Consider the following 20,233-nt stretch of genomic DNA (forward strand, 5'->3'; position numbering starts at 1 on the left):
GAGTCCTGTCCGCCTGTGGTAAAATCCAACCCATAGTCTCAGAATGGGTGTTTCAGACTGAGATCAGGAGAAATTCTTCACTCAGAGGGTTGTGAATCTTTGGACTTCTCTGAGTTGTGGATGCTCAGCCATTTTTTGCACTTTAGGAGAATCAAGTGATCCGGGGATCAGGCATGGAAGTGGATGGCAGAGTAGCCTCGAGGGGCGGAATTGTCTAATCCTGGTGCTATTTTGTATGTTCTTATGTTCTCTGTCTTTGAAAACTATAGCTCCCTTGCCCCATCTCCAATCTCCATCTGCTTTCTAAGGTCTTTTAATGCATTGTCACCTCAAACTCTGCTCATTTCACCTACAACTTCTTGTTTGAATCTGTTCAATCAGGTTTTCAATACTCTCCAGCACCGGAATGGCCCTAATTAAAGTTACAAACAATATTCTCTGTGATTCTGGTGTATTGTCCCTCTTTGTTTTTCTCAACCTATCTGTAGCATTTGACACTATCAACCACGCCATCCTCTTCCAACATCTCTCCCTTGTTGTGCTACTCGATGGGACTGCCTTTGCTAGGTTCCTCTCTTATCTGTACAATCACAACCAGAGCATCTCCAGAAATGGCTTCTCTTTCTATTCTCACTTCCATAGTCCCTGAAGGAACTATCCTTGGTCCCTCCTCTAAATGGTGCCCTGGCAAAATCATCTGTAGACATGGATCAGCTTCCAAATGCACATTGATGTCACCCAGTGCTGCCTTACCATTGCCTCTATAAACCTCTCCACTGCCTCTGTGTTGTCACACTGCTTGCAGTCTTGGATGTACCATAATTTTCTCCAGCTAAACATTGGTAAAGCCAAAGTCATGGTCTTTGGCCCTCATCCTAAACTCCGTCCAGCATTCCCTGGTTGCTTTATTAGGCTGTAGATCAATGACTGCAGAGTTCACTTTGAGAATTCAAAGATGATTTTCACCTGAAAAATGAGCCGCCTACAGTTCAAAATTGGTGGTTGGGTGGGGTGGGGGGGGGGGGGGAATGCTGTGTGGGCTGGCACTTTGGCCATCCCATTGATGCCCAAGTCGCACCTAAGGTAACTTTCAGGCAGGCCTATAAATGGGTGATCACTATGCATATACTCTGCTCATTTGTACCAGACTTTAGCAGACTAATGAGTGGTCCGTTAAGGGTGGCTGCTCAGAAAAGGCCTGGGAATTTGTACAGAATTTTCATGGGACTAAAAGATATAGGAATGCTTCTGCTCACCCCATAAAATACTTCAGACCACTAGCGATCTGTGCTGGAAACCCTCCAGAATCAGCTCCCTTTCAGGCCTGACCTGCCAGCCGGCTCAATGTGGGATCCTGCCGATTTCCTACTCTCTCTCAGGCAGCAAACTGCTCCCAAATGCCCACTTGGCACCTGCAGCCTTTCAGCAGCATTTAAATGATGTGAAAATGCATTGCGCCTCCCGACGCTGGCTTCGAGCTGACAGTGCAGCCCCTCCTCCAAATCTGCACCTGCTTCGGGCGCAAGTCCAAATTGCCCTTTCTTTGTATGACTGTTATTACAGCGATATGAATGCCAACCATTCTAAGTTGTGTAAGCAGCTGCTTACTGTTAGTGATGAGGGCTTCTTGGGTTTGCTGAGGAAACGCATTCAGTTCAATGATGGTGCTTCTGGTAAGTGAATGTGTATTTCTAAAACTGAGTCCAATCAGGTTCAAAGTGTTATTCTAAAGACTTTATTGAAACAGATAATGAGTAGCCACTGTTATCTATTTTTTTTTCAAATTATAAAAGCGATATATAGTAAGAATATTTTGCAGTCATAATTTCAAATTTAAGAGCATTACGTGATTTTTATTAGCATTGTTCTTGCTGATACTCGAAAGTTACTTTTGATTAGTTTAATGATGAGTAAGTGTTACTTGAAAACTCTTGGGCACCACATATATTTAGGGCTGCCATGAAAAGTGGTTTCAAATGAGGACTCTGTTTTTAAAGGCTTGCTACACTTTTATTTGATGAGCGATGAATTGATGGTCTTTGAATAAATTATTATGATTGGGAAATGCATAGGATTGATGGAGGAAAAATCATGCTGGCTCTGTTGCTTGACGTGTGATCTACCCCAACCTGATTTTTCTCAAAACGCTCCGTCCAGGTTATTAATGCTCAACTGCAGAAGAGGAAAATATGTTCCACTGTATGTAATGCTTTTGTATATGCCTGTTTGGGAGTGAGTGAATATTGGTTCATAACATAACAAAGGCAGGATGGTAAAAGCCTGAGCTTGAAGGAGGTCTCTGGTTTAATTTTCTCATATTTTGTCTGTGGTGGCCTTGTTCAAGTAAGTCGAAGATTCATACTTTCTGGGCTTCTTCCATTCTGGGTTGAGTCCCATCTTACTGTGTGAGCAAAGAAATAGTCTTGAGATGTTGTAAGTTAAAAGGGGAATCTACAATGGCCATGGGTTTACAAAGACAGACAAGTGCCCATGCTGTCGCTGACTATGCAGTTAGTTTGTGTTACAGTGATTTTCTCTAGGTAACCTTTACTCAATGTAAATATACCAAGGATTTCAAAGAACAAAGAAAATTACAGCACAGGAACAGGCCCTTCGGCCCTCCAAGCCTGCGCTGATCCAGATCCTCTATCTAAACATGTCGCCTATTTTCTAAGGGTCTGTATCTCTTTGCTTCCTGCCCATTCATGTATCTGTCTAGATACATCTTAAAAGACGCTATCGTGCCCGTGTCTACCACCTCCGCTGGCAACGCGTTCCAGGCACCCACCACCCTCTGCGTAAAGAACTTTCCACGCATATCCCCCCTAAACTTTTCCCCTCTCACTTTGAACTCGTGACCCCTAGTAATTTAATCCCCCCACTCTGGGGAAAAAGCTTCTTGCTATCCACCCTGTCTATACCTCTCATGATTTTGTACACAGACCACAGGCCACCACAGACAAAATATTCAGTTGAATATTCTCCAGCAGGATGCACACACATGCATAGTCAACACTGAAGATTGTCTGCAGATATGGCATGGAGCAGCAATAAATGTATAAAAGATTGACGGCTGGCACTTAGTGCCATCCATCCTGGCAGCTTGCTTAAGGTTTCCCGCCATCTTCCACATCTGCACCCAGGTCTTCTAGGCATGGTACACAGCGTTGACCCTGGTCAGGGATATTGTTCTGAATTTTAAATCCTGGGCAGGAATGTGGCAAATGTGTCCAGATTAACTACCCTAGATTGGTTTCTGCCATGTGAGGAGTGATCGTTCCCATTGTCTCTGAAACAAAAATAACTCAGGATAGTTTGCTTTTTATTTATTCTATCCTTTTGGGTATGTGCGCTCAAGTCCCAAACAGGGATAACTTTCTTGCTCCCATTTCATGCAGTAGCACCTCCACTTTACCAGACCTTGAATCCCTTGGAAGAGACCATCGAGGAGATCTTTAGCTATAAGAGAATTCAGGAAGTATGGGAAGGGATTTGGGTACTTTAAGATACCTCATTTGCCCACAGATTTCCTTTCCTGCCTCAGAATTTATTTTGGAATCCATCAGTTTTGGAAAGCATTTCTTTTGCCCCACTCAGTCTTAGGGCAAGTCAGGAATTATTGACCCACCTTGACATCACTTACCATTAGGTTGCCCTGTCTCTTTGGGCTGAATTTTATCAGCAAGCAGCAATCCGCAGCAGCGTGCTGTGAAAGCGGCATCCTTCCGACACTGAAGTGCCACCGCCAAGCCTCCGCGATATTACATGCAGGGGCTCATTTAAATAGAAGGGGCTAAGCGTCTGCCCCCAATGACGTAAAGGGGGCAGCCACCGCGTCCCCAGCAATGGGACCCGGCACCGGCACCATTTTTAAAGGGCTTCAAGCCTTATCAGAAATTTACATTTTTAAAGGCATTTAGCTTGTAATTGGTTTTTAATAAATAATTGGAAGATGGAGGCCCTTTCCTAACCCCCGCCTTCCATGGTCTTTTTATTGCCTTTTATTCAGAAAAGTTATTTCATTGCTGACCTGAACTTTCACACCCAAGCTTCTCACATTTGCCCTTCAACCCCTTCCCACCATCCCCACAGCCAATAAAAAGTGTTTTCCCCACTCCCCCACCCCTCCCACCCTGAAAATGTTGTTCCTTCCCCCTCCCCACCAGTTTCTCGCCTCGGAGCTCCATACGGAGTTCTAAAAGTGTGCGAGTTGCATTCGGCGGCCGTAAAATCAGTGTGGGACGGCTGCCGCCAGCAGGTAAGTTCATTTGTATCTAAGTTTTGTTCATTTAAATATTTAGATGAAGGCCCCACCACCAAACAGTGGGGGGGCCGCACCAAGGTTCCTCCTGCCGCCGGTAATATGCGGCGGGCCCTTCTTGACTTCGGGGGTCGAGGCGGGCCTCTCCCCGCAGAACATTGCCGGCCCCCTCTCTGCGACCCACGGCGTCGAGGGGCTATTAAAGTTCAGCCCAACATATCAGTTATGCCCTCGAAAGAGCTCTTAACTTTCTCAGTGTTTTACCTGATCCATCTTTGGAGGCTCAATCAAGGCTAGCTGCTTACCGTGTATATGAAATGAAGGTTAGACCAGGAAAATATAGCAGGGTTGGTCGACCCCATAGTATCCAAGTAACAGTATTTTATTATGCATCCTGATGGAAGCTGACAGCTTTTCACAAGGCGTGCTACAACTTTGCTGTAAGTAATCATCATCACTTACTGCTTCTTTCACAAAGCAGGCAAAAGATAGCTCAGTTGCTTTTCCCATATATAGTTAGTGGCCTGTGTACCTTTGGGTATTGCATGAGGTGCTTTTCCTTTTGAACTACATGGAAGTCTATAATTGCAACTGAGAGTTAAAATTTGCGGAGGTGCAGAACGGGTAATAGGAGCTTTGCTGGACATTATACATCCTACACAATTTGCCTTTCCATTGAAGCAGAGCGTCTTTTTTTGCAAGCCTATTTGTGCTTTATTTTGTTTTATTTACTTTTCTGGGAAATTTCGGGCCTATTTGGAGCTCCAGTTGTTTTGAGTAAAGCTAGAAGTCTGTGGGTGTTAAGTGTAAGTAATAATTAATGAGGAGCTCCACATTTATTGATATTAGATGTCGTGACTTATTTTGAAAACTGACGTGTTGAAGGTATAATTACAATTTTGAAGTGCTTTATTCATCAATAATATATATGTTCCAAATTTATTACTGTCCTTATATTCATTATGTTTTGAATTGGGCTTTCTGCCCAAGGAATCATAGATTAGGTTGTAAATTATTTTAAACTTAACAATGCAGATGCTGGACAAATAGACAAATGGCTTTTTTTTTTACATTTTAAGGTTATTTGCAATTGGTCTTGTATATTATAAAAGATGAAAGAGCCCCCCAGTGCAACAGGGACTGATCTGAATTTGAGGATTCTGCTTGTTGCCAAGGGTGATGCTGAAAACCCTCTGAATTAAGTCTGATTCATGCTTCACCTGGTCTCAAACAGCTTGATGTTGGCAATGAGTTCAAAGTGAAAGCAATTAGCTATTCTCCAGTGCTGCCTTGTCACATCTTGATGCACACAGAAATCCCAAACGAGCACATTTTTAAAAATGCTTTATTTCTAAATATTTCTGACTATTCATAACCGGTTTCTTTTTCATTCATAAAGCCTAATAGAGTGGGTGACTGGGACCCATACTTGTTTTGTTTTTTTTGACGCCTTTTCCATTCACTGATGAAAGGTGTACCTACTGAAGTTTGATTTGGTCACTGTTAGTTCTCTCCCTCCCTCACATGGATTATTGCTGTTTGTGCTATGCTCCAAGGCATCTAGATTTTGGGATGTAGATGCTGGGACAATTGGTGCTTTCAAGTTTGAGATAGATAGATTTTTGATGGGTGAGGTTATCATGGGATTTGAAGCAAAATGAGTTAAATGAATTATGGTGCAGATTAGCCATAATTTATTGAGTGGTGGAGCAGGCTCAAGGGACTGAACGGCCTTCTCCTATTCCTAATGTTCTTGTGACAGGGATGAATCAATATTAAATTAAATTAACTCAGGTTAATTTAAAAGCCTTTCATTAGATTGTCGGGGTCAACTACATGTCTCTCTCTCTCGCTGAACAACCAGGGAACACACGTATACCCTCCCAAAAGATAATGACGCAAAACTGAAGTATGTGTTTACACTGCTCCAAATAAATGGGAACAGGTCACCCTTTAAATAAAAAAGGCATATAAATTTTAAAGGTATTGTCTGTGGCTTTTTCAGAAATCACCAAGGGTCAATTTGAACTGTTCCTGCCGGATGGGGAATGGGCAGTAGAGGTTCAGTTGCCCGTTTTATTCAGTGCCCACTTTTCCTTTTCAGCTGAAAGCAAAATCAGGTGGAATATAAACCAGGTGGCCCATTTGTTGCTGCAGGTTTCCTGCCCACCATGAACAGTTAAAAACCAGTAATGCCATCCCCACCATCTCATAAATCAGGAGATAAAGTCTTAAAATTCGAGAAATTTGTTATTAAAATCATGTTTTTTTTCAAACAGAAATCAATATGGATTGACAGTGAATTTATAAACCCCATTGCTGGCTTATTTAATTTCTAACAGGTCAGAGCTCTTTCCAAATACTATATGAATGCATCTGAAAATGCTTTACAAAAAAACTTTTAAAAATCCATAAGACATAAGCCTAGTATCTCTGCTTTGTAGAGTTGGCGAATGAGGCAGGGTTTCTGGCAGATATTCTATTTGGATTGACAGCTCTGTAGCCAAAAACTTCCTAAATTGGATATGATTAACGATCATTAATTTATATAAAATGGCCGGCTTCTTTATTTTTCTTCCCTCTCTTTTCCCCCTTGTGTTTTTCTCTCTCTCGCCTGCTAGTGAAATTATTTCACGGATGCTCTGGCAAGTCTCTGTGGACCCCAGTTTGTGAACCAGGGCACTATCACTGTGGTTCACAAACCTTTTTGCTTGAAGGATCCCTTTTCAAATGGATTAGTAATCACTGACCCTCCCACCAACTCCCCCCCCCCCCCCCCGCCCCCCCATCTAAATTATTACACTAATTCATGATTTTAAAATTTTAAATCTATTGGTATAGGATTTGGTGGAAGAACATTTATAACCTTTAATTACCATTTTAGGGCGAAGAGGCAACAGTGCCACTGATACACTAACAAGGTGGACTGTGATAGAAATAATACAGTAGTCGCTGAGATTTGCTGAGAAACTTAAATCTAGCATCATCTAGCCAGCAGAGCGAGTATGAAAACAAGGTCTCGGAGTATGGGGGGAATAGCAACATAGAACCTTTTGTGGATAGTGATTGGAAACAACCGCAAGATATCAGTTCCCACAATTCATTCCCCAACCCTAGGGAGAAATGGTAATGATATTGGAGGCTGAGGTGTGAACCAGAGGATTGTCCTTGCGAGTGTGCCCAGGAACGTGTTGCGACTCTGAGGAGGGAGTGGGAGAATGCTATTGATTTTTGTTATTTTGCTGCAAACTGAGCTGCAAAAAGTAGTGCCTTTCCACATGAATAATGTAGCTGCTGTTCACAGCATCTGCAGGTTGCAATCACTGGCTCCTCCCCCTCTTCACAGTCCGAAACTCGCCCCATCTGAGGCGGCCGAGCATGCTCTGGTCCAGCTCCTGCTCCAGCTACCGTTTATCACACCAGTTACACATTTTAGTTACACATTTTGGCTCCACTTACAAAAAGTCGTGAGATTTAGGGCGGCACAGTGGCGCAGTGGTTAGCACCGCAGCCTCACAGCTCCAGCGACCCGGGTTCAATTCTGGGTACTGCCTGTGTGGAGTTTGCAAGTTCTCCCTGTGTCTGTGTGGGTTTTCGCCGGGTGCTCCGGTTTCCTCCCACAGCCAAAGACTTGCAGGTTGATAGGTAAATTGGCCATTATAAATTGCCCCTAGTATAGGTAGGTGGTAGGGGAATATAGGGACAGGTGGGGATGTGATAGGAATGTGGGGTTAGTGTAGTGTAGTATAAATGGGTGGTTGATGGTCAGCACACTCTGTGGGCTGAAGGGCCTGTTTCAGTGCTGTATCTATAAATAAAAATAAAATAAATAAAAAATAAAAGTCCCTGTGCAAGATTGTGAACAAGGCTCAGAAATCACAGCTGTTGTGATGGATTCACGAGAGTTGGTGTATCTGAAATTATACCCTGGGTTTCAGATACAAAAGCAGGCAATAATGTTGCTTTTCTTTTATACTTTATCCTCCATTCATGCTTATTGTCATATTTCAAAGTGGCAGTGCATCCAGATATGTATTTGTGCACTTGATTTTCTAAATATTAAGGTATCTCACACAGTGAAATAAGAAAAATTCTGACCATTGACCTTCTTAATATCTAGATTGAGAACAATATTGGTTAAGGCCTAGGGGCAGGTTGATGATGTGTTCTCTTGGCCAGGAAATAATAGAGCCCCAAAATAAAAAGAAACACCAAAATTGAAATTAAAATAAATTTTTAAAAGCGTACGCAAAGCACATCTTGATCAAAATTTTGGGATATCCAATTGCTCTTTAAAAAAATTTGAATTAGCCCAATATGGAGTAGTACTTAGACATTTTTGAATTGAGAACATCCCAAAAATGGAGTATTATTGCTTTTAATGTTATTTTCAGACTTTATTTGCTGCTTCTGCTACACATAGAGTTAACATTTGCTTCTGCTGTCTGATTCAATAAGCTACAGGAATATATATCATGGTCTGGTAGGCCAGACATAAACATCTGAGGCTTGGTTCTTGCTGAACAAAATGAAGCTTAATACTAATTGCATCCGGGGTTGGCTGGCGTTTTGAGAAATTGGGAGCTTTGCCAAATGTCCCCATGAATGGTTCCATTGTGCTGATTTATCGACCAAAGATGAAGCCATCATATATATTGTTGTGACCAGGTGAGAAGGGGTCTAGGGGTTCCCTCTCAACCTTTGCCTGGTTGAACCGCAACAGGGTTTAATTTTTGAAACACCGTGTTTTTAGCTCCTCCTTCAGTGAGTCCTTGTTCACTGCTCCAATTGTAAGGCTCCCTTAGATTTAAACAAGGAAGGTAGAAGTTTATTAATTTGAAACTCTAATCCGGTTAACGACTATGAATATGCGACGCGACCATGCTAGCGTGCATATGCGATAAACGCACACGCAGATAGAGACAGAAAAAGTAGAAAGAATAAAGGGGAAAAGTTTTAGGCAATATCTGTTAGTTATTTTCTGTCCTTTGAGTTCAATGTGGAGTCTTTGGTTGCTGGTAAGTCCTGCTATTTGTTGGGGCCCAGTTCACGCTTCAAAATTGTTTTGATGTCGGAGTATTTTCTCTGTTGAGGTGTGCGTGTCTTCCGTGGGTCTGGTGGCTTGGGAGAAGGTGAGAGAGAGACAGCCAGGAGCGAGACTTGCTTGTTCCACCTTCAGTTGCAAAACTACCTTCTGTTCCTTTCTGTATGGCACAAATAAAAAACCAAGTTGGCCAGCAGGGCAGTCATGTAACTAACTGGCTTAACCACTTCTATGTTTGTGGATTGTATTATCTTAGCAGGCTCTGGAATGCGCTTCCTTACACCTTCAATGTCTGATGATCAAAATCCATTTGGGTTAATTGGATCAGGGAATAGTCCATTGTCTCCACAAGCAGCATCTCTTCGTATGCAAATATCCTTCCAGCCCAAATATCTGGTGATCTCATTAACAAGTAATTTCTTCACTTCAGCAACAGTTTAAAATTGATCATTTGACAAAATTAATATGCCTAATTCTAGGCAGATGGGGGTCTACATGACATCTCCACACCCAGTGGAATGAAATGTGATTTTTTAAAAAGAGCATTTCATTAAAAGGGACTAGAGAGAAGATAAGGACAGGATAACACGCATGCCTCTCTCTTATTCATTCAGAACCCTAACAATTGTTACAGCCTGCCTTTTCTTGGAAGCAGTGCTGCTGTAAACGGCCCTTTTTGGCATCCCAATAAACATGTGGTTTTTGGGGAAGTTTTTCCAGTTTGCACATTTCCATGACTGCCTTAGGTGTCTTTGTTCTTGTTGAGGTCTGCAGGGGGAGGGTTAGGCTTAATTAGCCCTAGGTTGGGTTCTGCTCCGGGGCGGCGGCACTGGGCGGTTCTACTCTCAACTCTCTTTCAATGCCTTGATGAGTCATGCAATGGGTTTTCACCTTGGGGGATGGCTGGTTCCCTTTTTTCCTGACTGTGGGGATGGATTCTTTGCTAATCTTCCCTTTGTCCTCTGGGATACTCCTGCTTGCAGCTATTTGTCCAGATCCTGCGCAACTTCGACTAGGTGAGGCATCAACTTCACAGTTTCTCTGCCCTCTTGAGGACTTTCTTTGTCTCTGCAGGTTCCTGTAAATGCTATTAGCAACTCTGGTGGGGTGTTTCTACTGTCTGCATTTACATAGGAGGATGTGGGGTCTAACTTTTCAAATATTTCGCGGTTGGCTGACCGGACAGTGTAGGTTTTCATCCAGGATTCTTCCCAGACTTCCTTTAACTTGCCCTCTTGGTCCCTTTTTCCCCCTTTCCTTTCTAACCTGTTGCCAGCCTTGTGCCTGCCTGTCCCCTTTTGTTCTCAGCAGGGGTCCATGACTGTTCACCAGCCCTCTGCTGGACAGTCCTCCAAACACCGATATAGGACGTAGGGGTGCAGATTTCACTGTAGGTTGGGGTTTCCCCTCAACCTAGTACATGTGGCAACTCCTGCAGTACTCCACCACATCTTGATGGAGTTTTGGCCAGTCAAACTGCTGTCTTATGCAGTGTTTGGTTTTTCGTATACCGACATGTACAGCCACTGCGATCTCTTGGGCCATTCTTACTATTTCTCTCCGGTACCTCTGCGGCACCACTAACTGGTGAACCACTGTCCACTCCTTGCTCTCAGGTCTGTGAGGAGAACTCCATTTCCTCATCAGTACCACATTCTTTATATAGTAGCAATCAGGGTTTTGTATCCGCTGCTTCACTTTCAGACTGGGCAGCCTGTGCTAACTCTCGCAATAATGGGTCAGCTCACTGAGCCTCAGCTAGGGGAGATCCATTTAATTCATTCCCTGGCTCTTCTAACTTTCCAAAGAAAGTCTCGGACAGACGGACCTCATGGTCATCTGTCTGCAGTGCCAATTCAGTCTCCTCTGGGGGAGCTGCTTTGATCATGGTCTCATTCATTACACATTCAGGAAAACTGCAGGGGTCCGTCTCCTGCCACTGCCCTGTCTTTCTGACCTCCTGCGGTCTTTCTTTCACTACTGGGAAGCTACCACCTTCATCCATGCCAAGTCATTACCTAGGAGCTGGTCAACCCTGTCCATAGGCAAACTAGGGACAATCCCTATGGTCACCAGTCCTGAAACGAGGTCGCACTCCAAGTGCACCCGGTGTAAAGGTACAGGCATTCTCTGCTCTCCAATACCATTCTGGTGTTTACTAAACTCTCTGGAGGAAGGTCAGGACCTTTCCCAGTAAAAGGGATCTAGTGGGTCCTCTGTCCCTGAGGATTACTATGGGCTTGCTTTCCCCACTCGAGGGGTATGGGATTACTCTCCCTTCAGACACAAAACCCCGATAACCTTCAGGAATCCAATTAAATTTTTCTGCACTTGCAGCACTTAAAGCCACAGCTTGTTCTGCTGTGCTTTCCATCAGGGTCCCTTCTCCACTGAGCAGGTGTGCCCTGATTAACCCTGCAGGTTCTCCCTTTAGTTTCCAGCAGCCAGCTCTTAAATGCCCTGCTTTATTACAATGGAAGCACACAGGTCTCCGGGTCTCACTCCTCCTTACAACACTTACCTTTTTGGCTGGAGGAGAGCCCCCTGTGTTTCTTGCTTTTCTTTCCCTCCCAGGACTGCTTTCCCTCCCACCACCTTCCCACCCTTTGTCCTTTTCAGATTTGTAGGGGTGATTAGGAAAGGTTTATCCTGGGAAACTGACATAAATGAGAGCAAACTCATCAGCCAGAGCTGCTGCCTGCCAAGCTCTGAGACTTTTGTTCCTCCATATGTGTCTTTATGGAGAGTGGTAGAGAGTTTTTAAATCCTTCTAGCAAAATTACTTCTCTGAGATTTTCATAGCTGAGCTGCACTTTAAGATCCGTCAGCCACTGGTCAAAATCCAGCTACTTATTTCTCTCAAACTCCAGGTAAGTTTGATCAGCTTACTTCTTGAGGGTTCTAAAGTTTTGGTGATAGGTTTCCGGTACTAACTTAGATGCCCTGAGGATAGCATTTTTTGTCAGTTCATAATCTGACAAACTCTCTTCTGGCAACATGGAAAATTAACCTCATGGGCTTATTCTACTAATTTACTGTGTATCAGCAGAGTCCAAGCCTCAGCTGGCCACTTTAATTGCCTTGCCAGTTTTTCAAAAGACATAAATAACCCTTCCACGTCTCCCTCATCAAATTTCGGGATCAGTTGGGCAAGTTTTAACAATTCTCTACCCAGCCCTGATTTACGCTCCTGCATATTGGCCATGCTTTCACTGGGGTTACTCTGTCACCCCCTAGTTAACTCAAGCAGCCTTCGCTCTCTCTCTTCGCATTCCTTCCTGAAGGTTCTTTCCCTTTCTCTCTCCTCCGTCTCTTTGTCTTTACATTCCATCTGGCAGGCTCTTTCTTTTTCTCTCCCGTCTCTCTTTTTCTCCTGTCTCTCTCTTTCTCTTCTCAAATTCAAGTTTCCTCTATTCCAGTTGTATCTTTGCTAACAATACCCTGTCAGAGTCTATCTCTAACCCTGTTTCTGCTTCTTCAGATTCAAGGGAAAAATGGTTGACCACTAGCTTTAGAAGTTCAGACTTCCCAGCCTTGCCACGTACAATGTCCCAAACTGCTCAACCACTTTCCTCAACTCCTCCATCGACAGTGCTTTTAACTTATGCCAAGTTACTTCACCTTGGCTTGGGGAGCTACTAGCTTCAGTCACAGACATGTTAGTATTCTAGCACACAACCACAAGAGAACCTGTATTGAAATCTTTTCTCCTTTTGTTTGGGATCAATTTGACTTCCCACTTCCGATTTCTCGTTTGTCTGTGGGCCAAATCCAGGACGCTAGCCCCCAAATTTCTAGTATCACCAGGTGAGAAGAGGTCTAGGGGTTCCATCTCAGCCTTTGCCTGGTTGAACCCGTAACAGGGTTTAATTTTCGAAACACCATGTTTTTAGCTCCCCCTTCAATGAATCCTTGTTCACTACTCCAATTGTGAGGCAAAGAATCAGACAGGTTTCCTTAGATTTAAACCAGAAAGGTAGAAGTTTATTAATCTTAAACTCTAATCCGGTTAACAACTACGAATATGCGATGCAACCATGCTAGCAGGCATACGTGATAAACACACACGCAGATAGAGACAGAAAAAATAGAAAGAATAAAGGGGAAAAGTTTGAGGCAATATCTATTAGTTATTTATTGTTCTTTGAGTTCAGTGTGGAGTCTTTGGTTGCTGGTAGGTCCTGCTATTTGTTGGGACCCAGTTCACGCTTCAACTTGTATCGATGTCGCAGTCTTTTCTCTGTTGAGGTGTACGTGTCTTCCGTGGGTCCGGTGGCTTGGGAGAAGGCGAGAGAGAGACAGCCAGGAGAGAGGCTTGCTTGTTCTAGCTTCAATTGCAAAACTGCCTTCCGTTCCTTTCGGTGTGGCACAAATAAAAAAAAACCAAGTTGGCCAGCAGGGCAGTCATGTGACTAATTGGCTTAACCACTTTTGCATTTGTGGTTTGTATTATCTTAGCAGGCTCTGGAATGCACTTCCTTACACCTTCAATGTCTGATGATCAAAATCCATTTGGGTTAATTGGACCAGGGAATAGTCCTTTGTCTCCACAAGCAGCGCCTCTTAGTATGCAAATATCCTTCCAGCCCAAATGTCTGGTGATCTCTTTAACAAGTCATTTCTTCACTCCAGCAACAGTTTAAAATTGATCATATGATGAAATTAATATGCCTCATTCTTGGCAGTTGGGGGTCTGCATGACAAGGTGATACATACCAGTAAGCCGGAGTACATTGGCAAGGATTCTTTAATCAAATCTGGAGTCTCGCTGAATGTGCCTAGATATTGGGGCAGATAAAGATGCACCCTAGGCATAGGGAACATGAGGTCTGCTTACTAGAGTGAGAATACCAATGTGAAAACCCAAAACATAACAAGAAGCTGTGGACCTCAAGGATACATCCAAGGAAGCAAAGCACCTCATTTGGCAAACTGGTTGAGATAGCAAATTAAGCTCATCAAATACTCTGTTAATCTAATGAGCTTTCTAATATAAAACCACAGAAAAAAGCCTTTACTATGAGGGCACTGTACTTTATTCACGTATCTGCCCTTGGCACCATACTGCATACTAAGCCATCTGTCTGAGTGTAAGCAGCGAGAAACCTTATTGATTGTGTTGCAGTTCTCAGAAACAGCACATGGTTTGGGTGTTTTGTGATACAAAGTTATTTGGACTCTGTGTTTTGATAGTACACAGTGTATATTGTTGTCGGGGTTTTATTTGTATTGAAGTTATTTTAGAGTAACTTTCTTAAAAAAAAGGTATGAATCTGTTTTCTTATACGTGAAATGCCTGTTACATGTTATGAGTCCAATTATATCTCCTTGTGTTTGCTCATGCTGTTTCTATTGAACCTCCAGCACTAAATCTTAGATAGGAATATAGAATCATAGAATATAGCACAACACAGAAGGAGGCCACTTGGCTTATTGAGTCTGCTCTGCCATTTAAATAGATCATGGCTGATCTGTGCCTCAACGCCTTAGCTCCATATCCCTTGATACTCTTAGCCAACAAAAATCTATTGATCTCAGGTTTGAAAGCTCTAATCGTTTTATCATCTATAGCCTTTTGGGGAGAGAATCCTAGATTTCAGCTGCCATTTGTGCGAAAAAGTGCTTCTTGATTTCCCTCCAAAATGGCCTAACTCTAATTTTAAGATTTCTTCCTCCTGTTCTTGATTCCCTCATCAGAGGAAATAACTTCTCTATATCTACCCTATCAAATCAGTTTAATATATTAAACGCCTTAATCAGATTACCACATAAACTTCTATACTCAAAGTGATACAAACTAAGTTTTGTGACCTGTCCACATAATATAATTCTCTTAGCCTGTTATCTTTGTAATGAATCCACGTTGCACCCCCTCCAAGGCCAGTTAGTATATCCTTCCTGAGGTGCAGTGCCTAAAACTGAACTCAGTACTTCACATGTTTAAAACATGCTGAGAATTGTGTTAGCCCTTTATTGATTATGTCATCTCAATCTGTATTGTTTTGTGGCTTGGGTTGAGTCAACTTGAAATGAGCTTAGAACATTTAGAAATATAGGTAAAGGAATATGTTTCATACAAAATAATGAATTAAATAAAAATTATCTAATGGTCTTAAAATATAACTTTATTGCTTGTCTTTTCTGTAGCCTGAATGCTCTGTTCACCTGCATCTGCGGTGGGCTGACAACCCATATGTATCTGGCACTGTTCACACGAAAGACTCTGCACCAGGACTTATAATGGGAGCAGGTAAAACTGATTATTTATTTGGATAAGCTATATTTAATGAAAGGTATAGTTACATTTTTAAGCAAAGCTTCTTCTCCATAAGATATTTTGGAATGGGTTTAAAACTTGAATGGAACTTTTTCACATTCATTTAGCATCCAATCTGGAAACAGCCACTCGAGCTCTGTCTCTTCCAAGATTTTACTTGCTGTTAGGGTCATGTCTGCCGCACTCCTGCTGTATACTTAAGCTTCCTTGCTGGAAGCGTACTTCAGTTCTTTTCCTGCCATCACCAGCAGCAGTTCTCACTGTTTTCAACAGGGAAAATTCAGCATTACCAGATTTAATCAGTACTGTCATATTGCAATCACATGCTTCTCTCAGGTAAGAAAGTGCTGATAAAAAGTGCTGATAAAACCACTGAAGGGACCTATGTGAAGGAAATGTAACATTTTGTCTGGCATCTTCTTATGGTATTGCTGTATTTCTAGGAATGCTTTCTTCAGCTTCACAGTAACGGGGCCATGCTGCGTGAGTTATAGAGTTGAAGAGTCATCCACGGCACAGAACAAGGCCATTCGGCCCATCAAGTCCATGCTGTTCTCCACTGTGGAACCATAGAGAGGGACACAGTTCAATATAGCACAATGCAAGTGGTCACTGAGTACAAAGAGCAAGCTGTAAGCAAGTAGCTGCCACTTGTAGCCTTCTGTTGCTCGTACCACAAGCTACTCTCAGATTATTGCGCAGGGAGGGGAGTGGGAACTCACTCACTCATTCATTCACTCAAAGTGGCTGCCTGGTCGGAAGCGAACCAAACCAGCATCAGTGTGGAAGTGAATGAGCCTCTGACGATTTAAGCATTCTCTGAACCAGCTGTTTTCCAGGTCTCCATGCAAACAGCACATGGTGTTGGAAAAGCTATTTGCCCACTGCAGAAGCAGATAGTTAGCAATGGTGCATACATTACTGCATATAGTTTCACTTTTCACAGAAAAACAAATAGGATTGCAGAATATGTTCCCAAGTATTAAAGCTCTCTTCAGGCAACTAAACATCCATATCACCCAGCTCATTCAAGTAACGCAAATGGGGAAAGAGAAATACATTGAAGAGCTGTGTGATTTGAAGACTATCTGACTACAAGACAGGGTTAACCATGTGAAGCAGACCTCAGTGGACAGTGCAGAGTCAGGAAGGAGCAGACCGAGTCAGCTACCATGGTACAATGTTGCGCCTTGTGTCATCAGCAAATTTAGCAACCATACCTCCAGTCCCTTCATCTAAGTCATTTGTGAAAATAAATTGTGAAAAGTTGAGGCCCTAGTACAGATCCCTGTGGCACACCACTCATTACATCTTGCCAACCAGAAAATGACCCATTTATTTCTACTCTGTTTCCTGTTAGCTAGCTAATCTTCTATCCATGCCAATATGTTACCCCCCATACTATGAGCTTTTACTTTCTGCAATAACCTTTGATGTGGTCCCAAAAGCAGAATATAGGGAGTTAGGGAGTAAGTTGAAAAGTAGGACCTCAAAGGTAGTGATCTCAGGATTACTACCAGTGCCAGAGTAGAAATAGCAGGATATATCGGATGAATACGTGGCTGAAGAGATGGTGTGAGGGGGAGGGTTTTAGATTCCTGGGACATTGGGACCGGTTCTGGGGGATGTGGGACCAGTACAAACTGGACGGGTTACACCTGAGCAGGACCGGGACTGATGTCCTAGGGGAAGTATTTGCTGGAGTGGTTGGGGAGGGTTTCAACTAAAATGGCAGGGGGATGAGAACCTTTGCAATGAGTTAGAGGACGGGGAAATCAAGGACATGAACAAAAGACAGTAAGGGGAATAAGAAAAGTGATAGGCAGCGAAATCAAGGACCAGAATCACACAGGGCCACAGTGAAAAATAATGGGAAGGGGACAGGTAATGTCAAAAAGACAAGCCTTAAGGCTTTGTGCCTTAACACGCGGAGCATTTATAATAAAGTGGATGAATTAATTGCGCAAATAGATGTAAACGGGTATGATATAGTCGGGATTACGGAGACATGGCTGCAGGGTGACCAGGGATGGGAAATGAACATCCAGGGGTATTTAGGAAGGACAGAAAAAAAGTAGAAGGCGGTGGAGTTGCATTGCTGGTTAAAGAGGAAATTAACGCAATAGTGAGGAAAAATATTAGCTCTGACGATATGGAATCTGTATGGGTTGGGCTGAGAAACACTAAAGGGCAAAAAACGTTAGTGTGGGTTGTATATAGACCCCCAAACTGTAGTGGTGAAGTTGGGAATGGCATTAAACAGGAAATTAGAGACGCATGCGATAAAGGAACATCTGTAATTATGGATGACTTTAATCTGCATATTGAATGGGCAAATCAAATTAGTCACAATACCGTAGAGGAGGAATTCATGGAGTCTATATGGGATGGTTTTCTGGACCAATACGTTGAGGAGCCAACAAGAGAACAGGCCATCTTAGACTGGATATTGTGTGATGAGAGAGGAATAATTGATAATCTAGTTGTGCAAGACCCCTTGGGGATGAGCGACCATAATATGATAGAATTCTTCATCAAGATGGAGAGTGACGTAGTTGATTCTAGACCAGGGTCCTGAAACTACAAAGGTATGAGGCGCGGGTTGGCTATGATGGATTGGGAAACGTTCCTTAGAGGGATGATGGTGGATAGGCAATGGCAAACAATCAAAGAGCGCATGGATGAACTGCAACAATTGTTTATCCCTGTCTGGCGCAAAAGTAAAACGGGAATGGTAGCCAAACCATGGCTTACAAGGGAAATTAGAGATAGCATTAGATCCAAGGAAGAGGCAAACAAAATTGCCAGAAAAAACAACAGACTTGAGGATTGGAAGCAGTTTAGAATTCAGCAATTAAGAAGGGAAAAATGGAGTACAAGAGTAAGCTTGCAGGGAACATAAAAGCTGACTGTAAAGGTTTCTATAGGTATGTGAAGAGAAAAGATTGGTGAAGACAAAAGTAGGTCCCTTACAGTCAGAAACAGGGGAATTTATTATGGGGAGCAAAGAAATGGCTGACCAACTAAATGCATACGTTGGTTCTGTCTTCACAAAGGACGACACAAATATCATACCAGAAATGTTGAAGAACACAGGGTTTAGTGAGAGGGAGGAACTGAAAGAAATCAGTATTAGTAGAGAAATGGTGTTAGGGAAATTGATGGGGTTGAAGGCCGAAAGATCCCCAGGGCCTGATAATCTACATCCCAGAGTACTGTTCCTACAGATTGGAGGGTAGCGAATGTAACCCCACTATTTAAAAAGGGAGGTAGAGAGAAAACAAGGAATTATAGACCAGTCAGCCTGACGTCGGTAGTGGGGAAAATTCTAGAGTCCATTATCAAAGATTTTATAGCAGAGTACTTAGAGGACAGTGGTAGAATTGGACAGAGTCAGCATGGATTTATGAAAGGCAAATCATGCTTGACAAATCTACTAGAATTCTTCGAGGATGTAACTAGTATAGTTGATGAGGGACAGCCAGTGGATGTGGTTTATTTGGACTTTCAGAAGGCTTCCCATGCATGGGATTGGGGGTAGTATATTGCGATGGATAGAAAATTGGTTGGCAGACAGGAAATAAAGAGTAGGAAGAAACGGCCCTTTTTCCGAATGGCAGGCAGTGACTAGTGGGGTACCACAGGGATCGGTGCTAGGACCCCAGCTATTCACAATATATATTGATTTAGATGAGGGAACTAAATGTAATATCACCAAATTTGCAGATGACACAAAACTGGGTGGAAGGGTGAGTTGTGAAGAGGATGCAGAGAGGCTTCAGGGTGATTTGGACAAGTTGAGTGAGTGGGCAAATGCATGGCAGATGCAGTATAATGTGGATAAATGTGAGGTTATCCACTTTGGTAGCAAAAACAGGAAGGCAGATTATTGTCTGAACGGCTGTAAACTGAGAGAGGGTAATATGCAACGAGACCTGGGTGTTCTCGTACACAAGTCGCTGAAGGTAATCATGCAGGTGCAACAGGCGGTAAAAAAGGCAAATGGTATGTTAGCCTTCATAGCGAGAGGATTCGCGTACAGGAGCAGGGATGTCTTGCTGCAATTATACAGGGCCTTGGTGAGGCCACATTGGGAATATTGTGTGCAGTTTTGGTCTCCTTATCTGAGGAAGGATGTTCTTGCTATAGAGGGAGTGCAGCGAAGGTTTACCAGACTGATTCCTGGGTTGGCGGGACCGACGTATGAGGAGAGATTGAGTTGGTTAGGATTATATTCGCTGGAGTTCAGAAGAATGTGGGGGGCTCTCATAGAAACCTATAAAATTCTAACAGGACTTGACAGGGTCGATGCAGGTAGGATGTTCCCGATGGTGGGGGAGTCCAGAACCAGGGGTTATAGTCTAAGGATACGGTGTAAACCTTTCAGATGAGGAGAAATTACTTCACCCAGAGAGTGGTGAGCCTGTGGAATTCGCTACCACAGAAAGCAGTTGAGGACAAAACATTGTATAGTTTCAAGAAGGAGTTAAATATAGCTCTTGGGTTTAAAGGGATCAAAGGATATGGGGTGAATGCGGGAACAGGTTACTGAGTTGGGTGATCAGCCATGATCATAATGAATGGTGGAGCAGGCTCAAAGGGCTGAATGGCCTGCTCCTATTTCCTATGTTTCTATGTCCCGGCTTCAGTA

The 20,233-nt window shown here is 43.0% G+C and overlaps 1 protein-coding gene across 2 annotated transcripts in view; it reads left to right on the plus strand.

Annotated features, from left to right (window-relative positions):
* sorcs2 (sortilin-related VPS10 domain containing receptor 2) overlaps positions 1 to 20,233 on the plus strand; it is an 810,245-nt gene that overhangs the window by 651,332 nt on the left and 138,680 nt on the right. For both annotated transcript variants that reach the window (XM_068040075.1, XM_068040081.1), the window contains exon 11: positions 15,453 to 15,555. In XM_068040075.1, the coding sequence (XP_067896176.1) occupies positions 15,453 to 15,555 (103 nt within the window). The remainder of the gene's footprint in view (positions 1 to 15,452; positions 15,556 to 20,233) is intronic.

Source organism: Heterodontus francisci, chromosome 1 (genome assembly GCF_036365525.1).
Source record: "Heterodontus francisci isolate sHetFra1 chromosome 1, sHetFra1.hap1, whole genome shotgun sequence".
NCBI lineage: Eukaryota > Metazoa > Chordata > Chondrichthyes > Heterodontiformes > Heterodontidae > Heterodontus > Heterodontus francisci.